General features: G+C 33.6%; 2 protein-coding genes across 6 annotated transcripts in view; one reads left to right on the top strand and one right to left on the bottom strand.

The window, feature by feature from the left end:
- Fkbp14 (peptidyl-prolyl cis-trans isomerase Fkb14) overlaps positions 1–5899 on the top strand; it is a 63606-nt gene extending 57707 nt beyond the window's left edge. The window contains exons 3-4 of one of the 2 annotated variants that reach the window (XM_029309154.2): positions 3188–3300; positions 3900–5899. In XM_029309154.2, coding sequence (XP_029164987.1) covers positions 3188–3300; positions 3900–4088 — 302 coding nt within the window. In that variant the 3' untranslated portion in view covers positions 4089–5899. Of the gene's footprint in view, positions 1–3187; positions 3313–3899 lie in introns of both variants that reach the window. The other variant, XM_029309153.2, reaches the window with a different exon arrangement.
- A 669-nt stretch (positions 5900–6568) lies between these two features.
- Fhos (Formin homology 2 domain containing) overlaps positions 6569–18831 on the bottom strand; it is a 183127-nt gene continuing 170864 nt past the window's right edge. For 2 of the 4 annotated variants that reach the window (XM_085481670.1, XM_029309241.2), the window contains 2 exons: positions 17007–17177; positions 6569–8418 (listed from right to left, as the gene is read on the bottom strand). In XM_085481670.1, coding sequence (XP_085337796.1) covers positions 8345–8418; positions 17007–17177 — 245 coding nt within the window. In that variant the 3' untranslated portion in view covers positions 6569–8344. Of the gene's footprint in view, positions 8419–13956; positions 14042–17006; positions 17178–18831 lie in introns of all 4 variants that reach the window. The other 2 variants (XM_085481672.1, XM_085481671.1) reach the window with 2 other exon arrangements.

The raw sequence follows: 18831 nt of genomic DNA, 5'->3' as shown, positions 1-18831 counted from the left end.
TTTTTTATACATATCATTTCCATGCTGTATTATTACAGCAATTTCTCTTCTTATTAAATGTAGCGAAAATATACAATAAATTAAAATTGTACTAAAATTTTAATCTCTTAAACAATTTATATCATTTTCATAGATTCAATCAATTTCTTTTCATTAAAAAATCTCAAATATTATTTCCAAACGAATAAATTATTTTGGACGTGAAGAATTATAGCGATTGTTTTTCTTAATTAAAAATTTTGCCAATATGGCTGTAAATATCTACAAATTAATAGTGTGCGCTGTAATCTTGTCACTTTTTCACGTTTGCGACGCATCCGACTGTTGCCTCTCTAATTGTTCCGAGCTCCTCTATCAATCGAGATACGCGCCAATAGGTGTATATTCGCCAATCAACTGGACTACAACGGTGTACATTGCGATTAAAAGGCGTCACGCTGACATGGGCATTTTTCAAATTACACGAGGGATCGTTTTTACGTGCGCGATGAAGGGATTAGAGGGAAATAGAGAACCCGGATAGAGAGGAAGAAGGGATGTGCGTTGAACAATATCGGACAGGTCGATACAAGGGTAGTCGTTAGTAGCGGAATCGAAGTCAAAAATGCAATTGCACGGAAATCCAATAAAGCATCAACCATTAAATTGAGCACTGTTACGCGGCTCTCTGCAACCGGCGAAATCAACAGTGATGAACGATTCGCCTCTTTCGCAGCGCAGATAAATCGCCTGTTACGCACCAGTTTCCCTGCTTATTTGTATTATTTTTTAAATATAGAGAAATCCGCGAGAGTTTTATACAGAATCGATACGAATCTTGACTGTCTCAATTGCGATTGGCTCGCGGATCTGTAATTATTGTACTGAGAATCACTATCTGATCACCCTTTTTTATTAATTATATGAATACAATTGTAAAATTCCGATCACTATGCTTGTAATTTTTGGAATTAGATGTCAAAATGGCCACAATGAGTTTTGTATGGATTTTTGTGCGCATATATATAAACATCTCGTTAAACGGAACTCTTCCGGGCCTTGTTTATTAACAAATAAATTTTTTTCTGTCGTAAATAATCTAAAAGTAAGTAACCATACTCGTATTTTTTGGCACCAAACACAGGGACGACTGTAATAAATTGTTAAACGAGTATTTAGGCGTCTACGCAGAAATTTGTGCGCATATATATAAATATATTGTTAAATGGAACTCTTCCGGGCCTTGTTTATTAACAAATAAATTTTTTTTGTCGTAAATAATCTAAAAGTAAGTAACCATACTCATAATTTTTGGCACCAAACACAGGGACGACTGTGATAAATTGTTAAACGAGTATTTAGACGTCTATGCAGAAATATATCCTGATAAAATGATTTTTCCGGATCTTGTTTTTGGATGAATAATTTGTTTTCTATCATAAGAGGTCTCAAGACATATCGCTGCTATAATAATACACAAAGAATTAAAATATTAATTACATTTATTTCCTGTCCTCCTGAATTCATTATAAGTGTCAATCTATGACAAGTTTGTTACATTTTAGAAATTTATTAAATGCTAAATTATTCGGATTCGTATCATTATCGTCGAGGTATCTTTGCTTTCGTATGAAGAAGACGACGAGGATCGAAATAATTTTGCCTAAATGTTCAACATCCCTCTTTATTTCTCACGTCCAATTTCAACGGCGACGGCGGTCGTTACACTGGTCGGCGCATTATTATTCGCCATATTAATTTCACTCGTTTAAATAGTGAATAATTAAGCGCCATATTTCATTAGGGTCGGCTTAATCGCGACGGGACCATCCATAATTAATGGCTGGACGTGCCGTGGCGCGCGTATGCATTCTCTCTCGCGCCGAACACTTCGTTAGCCCTCTCTCCCCAGACGAATTTGCTGGTCATTGTTATTTCAGATATCTATAGACGCTGTTATTGGCGATCAAATTTCTGTACGCGACGTTATTAGCGATCGGCCAAATGTGTATATGTGTGTGAGCGCGATTAATTCTCAGCCGCTTCACAAGCTTAATCCTTACCTATATATCTTATTAATATATTAATTTTGTATCTTATTTTGCTATTATTATATTATTTTTACATAACAGTGTGAAATACTTTTTAATCTAATTATTTTGTCTCCTCAGATTTATTTTTACATACACTTATTTAGATAAGATAAAAAATTTTATACATATAAAATGTTCTTTAAAAAGACACTGTACGTATTATATAATTTGTGAGGCATAAGATATATTAATTTACATATACGTTTAAAAATTAATTTTACTATTCATAGATCCTATTAAAATTCTTTCTTACTTATTAAAAATCTTTACGAATTATATCCAAAATATTAATAAAACTACGAGTAATTTTAACAAGTATTGCTTTTAGTATAAAGTGGTTAAATCGCTTGCACATAAGTACAATATTAACTTTTGTCTATTTCTATTGTTCTTATAATTAAACAAGCTGCATATTTTTTCTCTTTAATTAAAGCTATTTTTGTTCATCTTATATGTGTTTTGTATACATCGATTTGTTCGATTTGTCGTTATATCTGTGCTCGTATATTCTTCATGTATGTATATCACTAAACCGCGTGAAAAGCTTTAGCGTTCGACAGCAGATCGATGCGCTCTAAAAATGATAAACGAGTACTTGTCAGATCGAGATTAATAGTATTTCAAAAATAGATAAATCTTTTGACTCACGGAATGGAAATCTTGTTGTATCCAAAATTTTGTATCCAAGAGGATCCTAGTATATTATACGCATTATCTCTGGGATATTAAAAAATGTATATTTTATAACAAAAAATGTTAATTTTAGCAAAGAGCGAATAATTAAAATTAAAAAAGAGAATTTGTCTCATTTGTAAATGTCAAAGAAACAAATATTTTTATTTTTAAATTTTGTGGTAACTTAATTTTAATATCCTATACACACATAATAACACTTAATAATATATTTTAGATAAATAATGGACACAGATAAAAATGATTAAAAATTTTTAAAAATTATATTCTAATTTAATGATTTAATTGACAAAAAATAGGTTCTCTCTATTGCTTAAAAGTATTAATAATTTTTATTTACCATCTATATAAGCAATTTCTTTACTTTTTCATAATTTGCCTACATCATGCAAGCTATTAACACGAAAAGTTATTGATTTCAGGTGCTACTCTTACATTCGAGGTTGAGCTCATGAACATTAGCGACTCACCACCAACCGCTAATGTTTTCAAAGAGATCGATGCCGACAAAGACAATCAGTTGTCCCGCGAGGAGGTGAGATCAATGGCAAGATCACTTTAAATTTTTTTTCATTTGGGCCATTTGTGGGTGCTGGTTGTAGAGCTACACGAATCTCTCGTTTCATAAACAATTGGTTTTCACAAGCTTGGCTAAAGTAATATAATATTGATACAATTTATTTGTGTTTTTAATTAATTTGTGCTGAAGACACGAGATAAAATTTAATGTTATTGAACAACTCGTATTTTCGCATTTGCAAATATCATATTGCATAGATATTACAAAAAAATTAATTAACAAAAGCTTTGTAGTCATACCTGCTGCGATATGTTACAATCATTAAAAGCCACAACTTACTTTCGTGCGAAAATTGAAGAATAAATTATTTTTATACAAAAGAATTGAAAGAAAAAAAATGATGTTATAAGAATAATTTGTAGCACAATAAATTGGACATGCATCGTAATTCATTTTAATTTAATTCACCGCTTAAAAACCTAACGATTAATATAGTTAATTAATTTAAATCTGTATATATATATATATTTTTTTTTTTTTATTGTATACAGTCAATATTTGTTTTTCAACGCAGCCATTTTAATTCGTGCGTGGTTGAATTTGTTCTTTTCCAGGTAAGCGATTACCTGCGAAAACAGGTGATAGAGGCGGAGCAGGCCGGAGCGGGCGAGAATGAAGACGTGAAGAAGATGCTGGCCGATCACGATAAACTCGTCGAGGAGATCTTCCAGCACGAGGACAAGGACAAGAACGGCTTCATCTCCCACGACGAGTTCAGTGGGCCGAAGCACGACGAGCTCTGAAGCCTTTGTCCCGCATCATCGCCCTCGTCGCGCCCCGCGCCACCACGTGTTCACCTCTGTATAAAATCACCTCTTTGAGTCCCCTCTCAGGGATTCCTGAAGGATCCACTGATCGATCGGCCCGGGCGCGCGCGCGCGCCCGGGCTCGCAAGACCAACCGAATCTACCGACAACAAACTTTTCCAGCTCGGCATCACTGACAATGCAAGAGGGATGCGACCTTCGGGAATCTCCGGCCTGCAGAGTCCCACTCGTGTCCTTGATTGCGGGAGAGAAGCTGCGGTAGGTGAAACGAGGATCAACAACAAGAGCTCGGAAAATTCGTAACTGGTTTTTCGAAGCTTTGAATCATTCCAAGATTTCTTCATTTTTGACCATCCTCTTCCTGCGATCGAGAGTACGAGTCGCGCTCGTTTGAAATAGGAACCGCGAACGACATCCCGCGACCTATTTATCACCTTATATATACGCACAGCATTGCTCGAGAATTTACAGAGGGAATCTCAACAGACTTATGGCATGTAATCGCCACCCGAATCTCTCGAATTCTGACACAACTTTTACTAGGAACATCTGCAAGTCTTTCATTGTCGCTCAATGATATTTCCCAGGTTTTTTATAGTTCTTATCGTAACGGATGCTATTTTATTTTATTTTCGTAGCAATAAGATTTTTAATTTGTCCAATTTGTTTTTACGAATTTTTACAATATTAACTGCGTTCACAAATTATGTAAAATAATAAAGTTTGAGTTATATCACAATTCTCATCAAATAAAATTGCTGAAAAATCGTAATAGTATATTGTGTATCAAGTGCGGAAAATTGACAATTGTCAATCCGCACTTGATACACACGATATTTTGTATTACAAGTGCAGGCAAAGTGGCTTTGTGCGCGTTTTCTGTGCGCGAGGTGATCGATCGCTAGATGGCGGCGTGGGAAATCGGCCGCTTTCCGCACAGAAAGCACGCACACAAAGTGCCACTTTGCCTGCACGTGTAATACAAAAAAATATAATATACGTGTTTAACGCGTATTAAATCGGTGAAACCATTTTTTTAAATAATCAATTTGATCTTCGTTTTTTCATTCTCGTTCAATCGTTCTAAGAGCTTGCAAAAGCTTCGTGAACATATGGAAACATTTTCGCGGATATTCCTAGATAGGCGACATTCCGGCGCAACGACGCTACTGTACATTTTAATATGATATTATGACAAAAGAAATAAAAAATGAAAATGCACGAATGTCTGCTCGAGTGATTGCACTGTCGTGGCGTGAAGTGAAAGGCTGTGTGTGTTCCGCGCTATATGTATTATATATAAATATAAAGAGAGAAAGAGAAAAATTGTGATGACAGAGCGAGAAAAGGTATGACGGAGAAAGTGTTTTTTCTACATGATTATAAATGTTAGCATAACTCAAAAGCATCGACATATGGTGCTAAAATTCACCTGCATTCTATATATCCTACTCTCTCAAAGCTTCCACCAAATTCTCTCCCCCTTTCCTCCACCCTCTCTCCACCCTTCTTCGCCCTTACGATCTTCCTTATCCCAGCCGAAACAATCCCTTGCTCGAGAATCGCTCGCGCGATATTCATATTAGGAGACGAGAAGAGGAGGAAACATCGAGGATGCGCAGATGGAGATAAAATGTGGTCGCTCTTACGCGAGCCTCTCCCCTATCGTCGCTATCATTATTACATTTTAACTGATGCGTTTTTATTACTACATTATATTGTATGTTGTTAAAGTTGGATGAAGGTTAATAATAAATCATGTGTCTCGAGCACAATTTGTTATATAACCACCTCTTTCAATTTCTGCATTTCTCCCGTCTGAATGTTTAATCGCAGCATTATAATTTTTCACCGTAGAAATAAAAAACATTTTAAATTACACACATCCCTTTGTACAATAATATTCTACGCAAATGAAATTCTTTTACATATATATTTAATTATTATAAAAATATTCTTTACAATACATTTTTTCCGCATACATTTATCCTAAGCAAGATTTAAATTTCGTAGTAATAACTTTAATTGTTTCAGACTTTTTTTATTAATTTATTTCATTAATGGATTTTAAATTTTCGAATAGATAATTGGTAATTAGGTTTATTGTTTGGTAAAATATCTACAAATACAAAAAATAGAAAAAGAAATTACTCCATTAAAATTAATATCTTTAATTATTCTTTATTTAATTATTTATTCACAAATTAAAAATCAAAATTCGAATTGTATAGAGTTTGAGAAATTCTATACAGAATTAATTTGTAACAATTAATAATTACTCATTTATTATTTCACATTTATTACTAAAATATAATATTCATATTTAACATATTAATACACTTACCTTTTCTATGTTACAGAAATTCAACAGAAATTCGGGGATTTTTGAAATGAATAAATTATACCTGAAAAAAAAGAGAGAAGGAAAGAAAGCGGATAAAAATCACAAATCCTCATCCATTTATAATGATTTCACATTTTATTTCAAGATTTATTTCCACAGAAAGATTACAATGATTGCGATTATGCGCTTCTACGAAACGCAATAATAAAATGATGATTAAGATATCTAACGATAAGTTGCTAGGCGAGTCATGCTGCTAGAATTTTACGTTTTCCGGCATATATGTATCGGTATGTTCGCTATTCGACAGGAATCATTCTAGAATAATATAATTATTTCGCAAAATAGCAGTTTTTGTTCTCTCGTTGTAAACGGATCGACATGAATAAGAACGTTGATTATATTCGAATGGAGTCGGTCTTAAAAATCGATCGATCATAAAACTTGGAGGCACGTGGTCTTATATACATATATGATTGTCAAGTCGACCCTGTCGTCCGCGATTCGAGTAATTCTTCAACTACAATGATATCTTAGTTGTCGCGCGAATAAGACGCACCTCAGCTCCGTGAGTATCGAATTGGAAGTGATAGATGAATCTGACAATTGTGATGCTGAGTTGTTGTCCGCGATTTATTTCAAGGAGAGCCCTTGATATTTCATAGAATTACTTCTTAGAAAAAGATCTAGGCAATTCACTCTTCACATTTCGCTAACAATATTAATTCCAGATATTTCGTTTAGCGCCTAAATCTCTTATTTAGAATGATTCCATTTCTTTAATCTCAGAAAAAGAATTTTAGTACTAGTGTATACGGAAATATTATCACGACAGCTAATGTAAATCTACGCATATCATGCTTAAATTCGTCAAATTGATCTGAATCGGCAAGTTCAAAAAGCGCTCTTATAAAATACATTTTTATTCATATCGATATATATATGTACTTGAACTTACCTTAAAGCAATTTTTTAAGCTCTTTCTATGGCAAGTGTCCGCATTTAACGGGAATAATAATTTGTTGCATAGCCAGATGCAACGCTTAAATCGTTTGCAAGCATTCGTTTATTAAAAATGCTTTTTATTAGATGCAACCATACTACGCTTTCTCATACGCACAAAAATAAAATTATTTTTTCTTCATTCTTTGTTCAAGGAGTGATATTTCCCATGAAATTTCTTACAATCTATTTTTATACGAAGTGATAAGGCCGGAATCGAATGCAAGTCTATCGATTATATCAGGCGACCAGCGAACAACCCAGCACCTCGTTCTCTTATTCACTCGTTTCTATCACCTCCGACAGAGTATAATATCTAAAATATATAATATATAAGCAACGCGCGTGTAGCTTTCAACAAGAAAAGGATCAGACGACGTAGAGAAAATCCTGCGAAATCGCCGTCGAAGTTTTCCCAAGTTTTTACGCGGAACAAAGAGAATTTCGGGAAACAAATAAATTTCTCCATAAAGGAGACGTAAATAGGATACATCTAACAGAAAAAATGAAGAAATTCTTGCAGAGTCTCTATGCGTTAAGAGGAACCCGATCATCATTCTTAAGTCTAAATCACCGATTAATATTTGCCTAATTCGCGAAACAAGACGCGCTCATTTTTCTTTCTTTCATTTCTCCTCTATTACTTATTATTCCATCTTGGTATAAATCGAACGACAGGTGCATACACGCGAAATGCACGCGGGTGTCAAACTCGACGACATGTCACGGAGAGTCGTGCTGTTCGACTTCGGAGCATCCTGATGATAACAGCGGACAGGATCCCGCAGCCGAGTTCGCGATGTTTTCACCGAGCTTCCGTTTTCGCTCTCACCCTCTCACGTCACGTTCCGTAAGAGCATGTCGTGGTCTTCGAGTATTATCACAGTCAGTAGCCCTTGATGTAGGCGGCGATGTGCTTTTTCTCCTCTTCCGAGAGACCGTTCTTTAGCGTTCTACGCACTGAAAGAGAGAAGGCAACATAGTGGCTGGAGCCGAAAATATTCTCATTGTGTATACAAGCAAATATGGTGTAAGTCAGTTTCCTTCATTCTCGCACCGAAAAAATTGTATTCCAAGCGCCAAGAGGATCCTCTTAATTTAAGATGATATTCTTAATTTATTCTTATTTTTAGAAAAAAATATACTAAAGTTTAGAGGAATTTCTTAAATTAAGAGGATCCTCTTGGAACTTAGAATACAATTTTTTCGGTGTGTATTTAATAATACAAATTGCCTTTTTTATTATATATATTTTTGTATATTTGTAAAAAAGCTCGCTCTTAATTTGTCAAAAGAGAGAGAAATATTTTGGCATTTAGATATTTTCCAAAATATTCGATATATTACTTACTGAACTTGACACCACTTTCGCTTAGAATCTTTGAAATCGCTTATTGAAAGCATTCCGTAATTGAAAATTTCCGAAATGAGATAGCGTGAAGTCACAATTAAATTTGACAAGCTACTAACGCATATTGCATAGCATTTTGGATTCGATGTTTTTCATTCTATTTGCATTCACACTATTAAATTTGCTTCGATACAAAATGACGAAGAATGAGAAACTTTTTAAGAGCCCATTATTTTCAGAGTGCATGAGATATTTGATAAAGAAAAATTAATAGATATATAAATGCGTGCAGCAATTATTACATGAATTTTGTAAGAATATATCACGGGTTTGAATTGTTCATACCAACTTTTTCTCACTGTCAGTTCTTGATGTTATTGATTTTTCTTTAGTCCCGCTTAGACAGTCCACGATAAAATCTAATCGATAATACATGATATAATTCACGATAAAATTTAATACAAGAATCTAATTATATAATTTTATGTGCTGCTATAATGTATACATGTTAATATTGGTCAATATTGTGACTTTTGCAATTACGTGAGAAAAGTACATATGTTAATTAAGTTTGTTAAAGATAAAAATTTTAACGAATTTCGTTCAACCTAATTAAAATACAGCTACAACACGAAAATTAATTGGCAATTAAAATATTTTTTTTAAATTAACTACTTTTTTACTACTTCATATCATTGATGAAGATATCAGGACAATGAAATATTAGTAGCAATATCGATATATCGGAATCCTGGCATATATGTATGTCGTGCTATTTGGATCATGTAAATAATTAATCAGGGGTCAATTTGCCATTTTGTGGAGATTAGTGGACATGGTGGTCTGTCCATACATTCAATAGTAAACAAACTATTCCAAATACACAATTGTGAAAGCTAATATGTGTTGCTAGATTTAGAAAATTGCCGCAACCAATGTAAAATTTCGCCCTAAAAATTTTGAAAATTTATTAAAAATTATTTATAATTCCATTTCTATAAATTCAAAACTAAAATAAATATTATTTAAAAAAAACTGTCAATTCCATAAAAAATATGATAATCTTATAAATAACATGTATACATTATAATTATAAGCTCAGAGATTTCATATTTTAAAATATAAAAATAAATAATAAAAATAAAAAAGATATATATGTATAAAAAATGCGATATACGTGAGAAAGATTATAATTTTAACTACGAAATTGTGTGCTTATTTCTCACTGCAATTAATCCTGCTTATTAAAGTCGGTAGCGAATTAGCGCATTGTCCTGTAAATTACGGTTTCATTGCGGTTCGTATAAGTATAGGATCGATAACACCAACGACCGCAACGAATGTGTTCTAAAAGTACCTGTTCGAAAATAATGATACTATCACCGCTCGGACCCTCGATATCGATAATACCAATGTCTTTGATCTGGTATCGTATAACAAAGGATTCTTTCGACTCGATCACAAACTACTGGAGAATTCAACGTATATTTTCTTCCTCCAACAATTACCTACCTACTGTCCCTTTGTACCTTCTCGTTATCCTTACAATAGACGTATTCGCCAAAGGGCAGAAGTCCATATATATACACATATTATAATCCTATTCCTTCTCACTATAAGGCTGATATTTTAACTTGAAATATTTCTATCTGTTTGTGATAAATTAGAAGAGATAAAATTAACATAATTAAAACACAAATGCTCTCACATGTGACATTTCCATAATATTTGTAAATTAACCAACGCGTCCTCGTAAAAGATTATGTAGGTTACACGTGAAATATAAATGTCACCCCAAAATTTTACATAAATATTTTTTACAATTAATGTCGCGAACAATAATTGATGCGTAAATTACGAAAATATTAGCAGAGCGATATTCTGACCTTCCCGTATTATGTACGAACCGTTATTCAGCCATCGTAAATTTTAATTTTTCTATAAAAGCGACCATATATAATGTGCGCAATAATTCTCTTTCTCTTCCCCTTTCTTTTTTTTTTTATTATCCGTCGCTAGAATCGATGAAGCTTCGTGTCGTGTGGCATTCCAATTTAATGTTGCTCAGTTAAATCGCCCGTGCTCTGACGACTTTACAAACACAAAGTCCGAGAGCTGATTATTTGGTGTGTTACGTGTCGGCGCACGAGGGTGCTACGTATATATATATATATATACGTATATACTGTATGTGAACGCATGCAATCTATACGCGTCGTCCCGTGAACGTGTCGTTAATGAAATGTAAACCGATTTCACTCACAGCGTTCGCGCCGACCAAATATCTTTACTAGCTTTTGCATGAATTTGATAATAACGGACAAATTCTCATTGTATGAGCAAATGCGATTAATACGGTATATTACTAATTAATACGATAGCATTATTATAAATTGTCCGCTATATCGGCAATTAGTCATTTGAAAATTATGTGCATATACTATGAATAACAGTTTCTAATTGCCAACAAATATTTTAATACGTATCCCGAATTTATTTCGAAAATTATCTTTTATTAATTTTTAGATTAGCAAATATTAATATTTTATTCGATATTATATTTAGATAATATTATTTATTATAGATTTTGCTAAATTGTGATTTTCGCGATTGAATATTAAATATTAAATTTTCAATGCCGACATATTGTCAATGTTGTAAAATATATTTTATATAAAAATAAAAATAATAGACAATGCTTTTTCGCGATTGAATATTAAATATTAAATTTTCAATGCCGACATATTGTAAATGTTGTAAAATATATTTTATATAAAAATAAAAATAATAGACAATGCTTTTTCGCGATTGAATATTAAATATTAAATTTTCAATGCCGACATATTGTAAATGTTGTAAAATATATTTTATATAAAAATAAAAATAATAGACAATGCTTTAATGGAAGCTCATTTTATATATGTAAAAGTTATATTATTATTTATTTTTTTTTTTTTTTATTTTTCGATGCTAATGCTTTTTCCGGCAATACAGACAATTGCCACGATATATAAAATATGAAGCTGCAGATTGATAGTTTAAAATATATATATAGTTTGAATATTAAATATTAAATTTTCAATGCCGACATATTGTAAATGTTGTAAAATATATTTTATATAAAAATAAAAATAATAGACAATGGAAGCTCATTTTATATATGTAAAAGTTATATTATTATTATTTTTTTTTTTTAATTTTTCGATGCTAATGCTTTTTCCGGCAATACAGACAGTTGCCACGATATATAAAATATGAAACTGCAGATTGATAGTTTATGTTCGACGTGATGTTAGAGTGGTAATGAAAATCATACTTTATGCTCAAACGATCGTGCACATCGATAAATCATTCGGGCGCCAATCCAGGCGTGGCGCATCAATAATTTCGCTAGCGAGCGAACTACTGTGTTGCTACGGATCGATGCGAACACTCAGCGAGAGCAGGCACCTTTTGCAGGTCAGACACCGATGTTCTTCTTCGTAACGCCAAGAAAATCCAGCGTCTTAAAGACGTTAAAAATAAATTCATTCGTCCCGCTTTCAATAAACTCATCCTTAAACGCTCTGCAGCACATTCAGGGAGCATCATTTTTCTTTCAAAGATTTTATTCATCTAAAATCCTTCTGTAGGTGTATATTATAGAGTCTGTAGGTGTATATTATAGAGTCAATCTGATATTTCTTTCAGTTTCATAATTTTCTAACTACAAATCACTACTAATACAATTAATTTCTAACTACTTCTATAGCTACAGATTTTTTCAGAAAGCGAAATTAAATGTGATCTTTTTACTTTACACGTATCAAGATGGATGAGTAAGGCTATAAAGATTACATGATCGAGTTCCATAAAAATATTTCGATAAGACGCAGTCAAAGTACAATCTCAGAATTATATTGATATAAATATGCATGTGAATTTTCATATATATATATATATATATATATATATATATATATATATACAAATGTGGCAAGACATTTGTATCGAGCTTTAAATGCAAATAGATGAAAAGCGTTGCGGGTTTATACCAGGCATCGCAAGTTTTCATGCAAGAAGGACATTCGCATTGCGTAAGTCTCTATTAAGTCAAGAAACTTAGACACCACCGGCTCCGTTTAGGAAGCGAACTTTTTACTTATCCTCTTCCCTGCCTGGTCCCCCGTCGACAAGCGCAATTTAGCCTCACTTATGCATATTATAGGAAACTCAAATTGCATAAAGTTCAAGGCGCATGATTTTAACGTATTCGGTTATCCGAAAGCAAAGTCTCAAAGTTTCCAAATAGCTTCTAGCTTTTCGCGAGAAGTCGCGGCATATATATGCATTCTATTACAACCCCATTTTCAAATAATCAGAGTATATATTTTTCCGAAACTTGAAACGTATTTGATATTATATAATGTCCGTTGATTCTGAAATTGCTTACGAACTGCGGAATTTTAAATTAAGATGTGCGTTTGAATAAAATAAAAAATACGTAAGAGTTTAACAAGGCTCTGTAATATAAATATAAATATAAATTTAAAGTGTCAAACAGGCAATAAGAGCCAAATCGCGGATGACAGTGCGTTATCCCAACGAAACTAAATTTTTTCGTTAGGATTAAAAACCTGTGCACAAGGCACCAAATTTCGTCTCGAGTTCGATTCCCGATTAAGCGACTTTCGGATCTATATTTTTCTCTCGCATATTATTTCCTTAGGGAGGAACAGGGGATGTATGGAATTAAATCTCTAGTAGAGATTATTCCAATCTTAAATCTTGGCCGTGACCAAGTAAAATTTGGTGCCTTGTGCACAGATTTTTAATTCTAACGAAAAAATTTAGTTTCGTTGGGATAACGCACTGTCATCCGCGATTTGGCTCTTATTGCCTGACACTTTAAATTTAATATTTATAAAAAATACGTACATATATTTGCAAATGAAATCCCCAATTCAAAACAAATTAATTTGTGAATCCAATAAAAATATCGCTCGTCTATCATTAATAATTAATAATCCGATTAACAAGTAAGAGATGAATAAATTAGTGAATCTAAGTGTTAGAGAAAAATGCGGATCAAAAGTCATGCGGATAATGCATGGCATGCTGGATGATAGAAGAAGGCCGTAAAGGGGAAACCTTAAAAAGCACTAAACCTTAATCGCAGAGATCACGAAACCTCCCATCAGGGTTGATACCCCTCCGGCGTAGTGTTGTTCTCCCGGGTGCGCGATCGCTTCACTGTCAGAACAGAAAGAAGAGGAACGCAAGAACGCTAGGCCACCCCGTTAGCAAGCCGGCTGTCCGCTAATCTTAACTCAAGTAAAGTTATCGGAGCGTGTGCCTAATTTCGTGTCAGAACAGTGATTGAAATCCAGCGGATTAGTAGGTCGGAGAGATGAAGTTGAATCGAGACCATCACCGCAAAGTTCCCGTGACAGTTTGATCAGAGACGGATAATCGGGATCGCAAAGGACGAATCGGAATGAAGAAAGGAGAGAAGCGGGATAGACTCTCCATCCCCCGAGAAATATCTTTGGAAAGTCGTTTACAGGCCGAACATGCTGTCGTAGCGACGAATGTTACCCTTTACAGTTAGTTCTTCAACTATCATTTAGTTCGGATTAACTTTACTCCAATCTTAGAAATTATTTCCACAACCATCTTTGCTGTCAAAGTTCTGATTCCTTTTCGAAATTTTATTCTCGAACATATTTGTGTCTTTTTTTATTATATACACGGTGTCCGGTAACTAACGGACCAATGATTAAGGGCCGATTTTCTGGCCAATTTCTCTGGTTTTGGAGTTAAAAGTCTGACATAATTACATTCTTCAGTTAATTTCAGGTAGAATTTACTATAATAAAATTTTAATTTGAGGATTTAGTTATAAAGATACATAATGACAAATATTGGAAAGTTGTAAAAAATGATGACCTTTTTCGACATTTTTGCTGAGGAAAAATCGTTCCCAAAGAATCCACTTGTAATCGTTGGTCCGTTAGTTACCGGACATCCTGTATATGTAACATACCAATATCGATTGTATAAACGTCAAGAAATTCAAAACACTCCAGCACAAAATCGAACGGAAAACCGATTATCGAGATATGAATTGCTTGAAATTAAATATTAAATTAATTATACCACTTTTTCTCCTACAATGACAAAAAAAGGCGTGCTCGGGCGAGTATTGAACTCGAGCTTATCATAAGTATCGCGCGAGAGGGAAAGATCGGTCAACGCACTCGACGATCGGATTACGACGAGATTTACGCGCTATCGCCTCGGCGGCAAGGATTATTTCGACTTCCTGCGTACCGAGGGATCGATCAACGTCCCGACAAAACAGAAACATAGAAACGACATAATCTGCCGGCATTGGTTGCGGAGCGTTACGTTATCGGACTGCCGGATTTTTCGTTGTAGATTCACGTTCGTATCTGCACATAAACTTCGTTTTTTCTCACTGACCATAAATACAATCACTAGCGAAATTTCTTTCTGATCGATGAACAAAATCTGCTCGGATGCGCTTTGTGCGTAGGATTTATATCAAACTTCGAAAGCATTCATAAGATTTTTTTTTTAAATAAAATTAAATCTGTCTCCCCTAAATATCATTTCAATTTGACATTTTACTTATCGAAATAATTAATATTAAAAATGGGCAAAATTTAATTTTAGTTAATTAATAATAAACTCTGTGATGTACAGACCAATTTAAAATTTGTTTCAAAAAAATTTGATTATAGAGATGTTTAACGTGAAAAATTTTAATTTTTCAGCACATCATCTTAATCTTTTTCTCGTTTTCGTTTTGTTATATATTAAGAAATTCTTGAAAAATTTTAAAAAATTGTCAAGGAATATATATCTGAAATTTTATCTTATATAAAAAAATATTTATAATCATTTTATATATATATATATATATATATATATATATATATATATATATATATACATCCTATATTTGTATATGATAATATCTTTTGCTTTCTTCTTTCCACAATTAAGGATTATTATTATTTATAATTTCTATATTACTACATATACTCTGAAATTACTGTCCAAGTCAAATTTCCAAATTGGACAGTACAGGGAAGTCTTATATTATTAGAATTTCTATCAATTGCAGGAGTATATGTATTAGGACAGATAAATGAGCGCGAATATCGAGATAGAGACAGATCGGTGCTAATAAAGTGCATGAAAAGTATAAGAAAAACCGAATCGACGACACGCGTACGATCGCATGTTCGATCTAAGGCGTCGACGCCGACATCTCCAAACTTCTCGCTTATCGATCGACTCCCGGTGACCTCACAGCTCTATCCGTGGACCCAACCGTTTTCAATAATGTATACTACGTATCGAATAATTCAAGGCTTTTGTGGCACCGGAAGTTATTGGAAAATTTTACGGTTAGCATCGTATTTCAGCATTTCCTGTTTCGATGAAACTTCAATGGCGAATTTTCACACTCCTTACAAATTTCCGCTTTGTCGTAAATTTATATGTCCAACTATTTTCACACACATCTATTTTTTTACTTTTAATACTCTATGCTGTATTATTATTTTACTTGATCATTTGCTGTTTTTCTTCAATTATCTATAGTTAAAATATCTACAGTTATATACAGAGCGTTTGACATAAAGTGTCACTCCAAAAATATACAAGTAGATCTTGTTATTTAAAGACAATTTTTCCTCAGCAAAAATATTGAAGCCTCACCAAAAATTTCGAGTTATAAGCGATGAAAATGAAAGGTTTTTCACAAACTAAGCCTTGTGGAAATAAAACATTAACAAAACCACATTCTCTCTCCAATTAATTTTAGATAGAGATTACTTTTTTACTTTAATAAAATTTTAATTTAAGGTTTAGTTAATTACAAAGATACATGATGGCAAAAATAGAAAACTGCAAAAAATGATGGCTTTTCCTCGATATTTTTGCCGAGAAAAAATCGTCTCTAAATAACGAGATTTACTTGTATATTTTGTGACACTTTATGTGAGACACCCTGTATACACATCACATCAGGATTTAATTTTAAAACAATCAAAGATCTATGTGTGGTTGCATCCACAAATACGCTGTCAAGGAATCTATCCACCGATGGATAGACCGATTCCTCGACCAGAGGTCGTTCGATAAAGAGGAGAATCTTGGTGCAAGGTGCTGGGATCACACTTACAAGACTTACGATCGGCGTGTCTGGTCCTCTTGCGCTCGCGTGGCGTCGTCCTCGTGGCTGGTGTCTTCGTCGCAGTTTTCACCAGAGACTCCAACAGTTCGTCAACGCCATCAGCCAAGTTGCCGTTGGTGCTTTCGTCCCTCAATACTGGACCCAGTGGAATTATACGTCCTGAAACAAAATTTTCCTCCTGTCTGATACTCGACACAAAATATATTTTGTTTCTGTAATAATTTCATTAAATGTGCTTTCCAAACAGCTGTTAATTTATATTTTTTTGAACATGAATTTTCTTCTTTATATAAATCGGTACAATTTCCATACATTTTTGAGGATTTATTTAACGAAACGAAATTTCGCTAACAATACAAGCTATTATGTAATGCGTCTCGGATGTTAGTTTCAGCTATTCTCACGATTCTCAATGCTATTCAAAGATGGATTTTCCTGTTTATTCATGCAGAATAATACTGAAAGAGAAAAAGATATTTAACAAAGACAACTCGCTATCTGAAAATCGCGTATATCTACTATCTAGAATTCGTCTTCCACATCGTTTCACTATCTTATTTTCTATAGTCATTCAGTTCAATCCGCAGGGCAGAAACTTTGAAACTGTCAAATGCACAGAATTTCTTTTACAGAGCTTCTTTCAAACTCGTCCCAGAAAAGCTATCATGGCGGTAGTTCCACTCTCGATACAAGACTTGTAGAAAAGCAGACGAGATAGAAAAAGGAGTGAGAAAGGTGGTAATAGAATTTTCATGAACGAAGAGTAGAAGAAAAAGTTTTTAAGTCTCGCTTATTACGCGTTCTTTGATGACCGTAGGTCAATCTAGACAATTCATTCCCGTGGTTATTCTACCGTAAGGAATGGTAAACGCTTTCAAATAGCTTCCTGTTCGCTGATCTGATACATTCTGATAATACGCTATGTTCTACTTTATGCATTCATTCCATAAAATTGGAATTAATGATACAATAGGATTCTGACTAGAAAAACAAATTGAGAGAGAATGTTAAATATATGATTTTACTTAAGACCAATCCTCGAAGAAATTCAATCAAAATATACAATATAATATTGAATAAATTGAATTAAATATACCTATATGTATTTAACTCTCTGATAACATGTCGTTAAAAAAATTTATATTATACTGTTATTAATATTTTATTCTAAAAATTGTTTCAAATTTTTTATTCGATTCTCTTTTATTACGCTTTTTATTAGCACGTAAAAGTCTTCAAAAAAAACCTGCAAAAAAAAACGGTATTGGAAAAGCGATGAATTTTTGAAAAGACGACTTCGACAGATATTCGAATCTGTCTATCAAAATTAAAAATAGAACGCTATGTATAAAATAATACGAAAGCAAAAATAGAATCCTTAAAAGCACGTAGTGGTTGCTGTCGCGTGTAATTGAGCCGTTTATTTCCAATGCTGTCACATTAGCTAGCAAATCATCAAAATCGAGTTTTCGCAGTTATTAATACCGCTAAAGGAGCGTCGACATATCCAGCTGGAGACGCCAGCGCGACTTAGATGGAACGTTTAGATGCTTTATGTCGGAGCATGCACGGAAATAAAGGGGAGAAAAGTTATGATGGCCGCAGCCACGGTAATGCACATGAGTGGTTAGGGTTTACGAGCCGTACAGGACCGGTGCTGGGCACCGACCCTTGTTCCTTCAGTCGGTCCAATCCTTCGCGCACCTCCCTTATTTTGCGCGGGAATAAAAATTCCACGTCTCTCCCCAAGAAAGTGGTGATCCGCGGTTACAATGTAATACGGTCTTATGAGAACCAGACGTGTCAGTTGTTT

This window comes from Nylanderia fulva, unplaced genomic scaffold, assembly GCF_048542155.1.
Source record: "Nylanderia fulva isolate GAGA-0341 unplaced genomic scaffold, ASM4854215v1 Scaffold19, whole genome shotgun sequence".
Lineage (NCBI taxonomy): Eukaryota > Metazoa > Arthropoda > Insecta > Hymenoptera > Formicidae > Nylanderia > Nylanderia fulva.
This window is presented reverse-complemented; position numbering and strand designations above follow the sequence as displayed.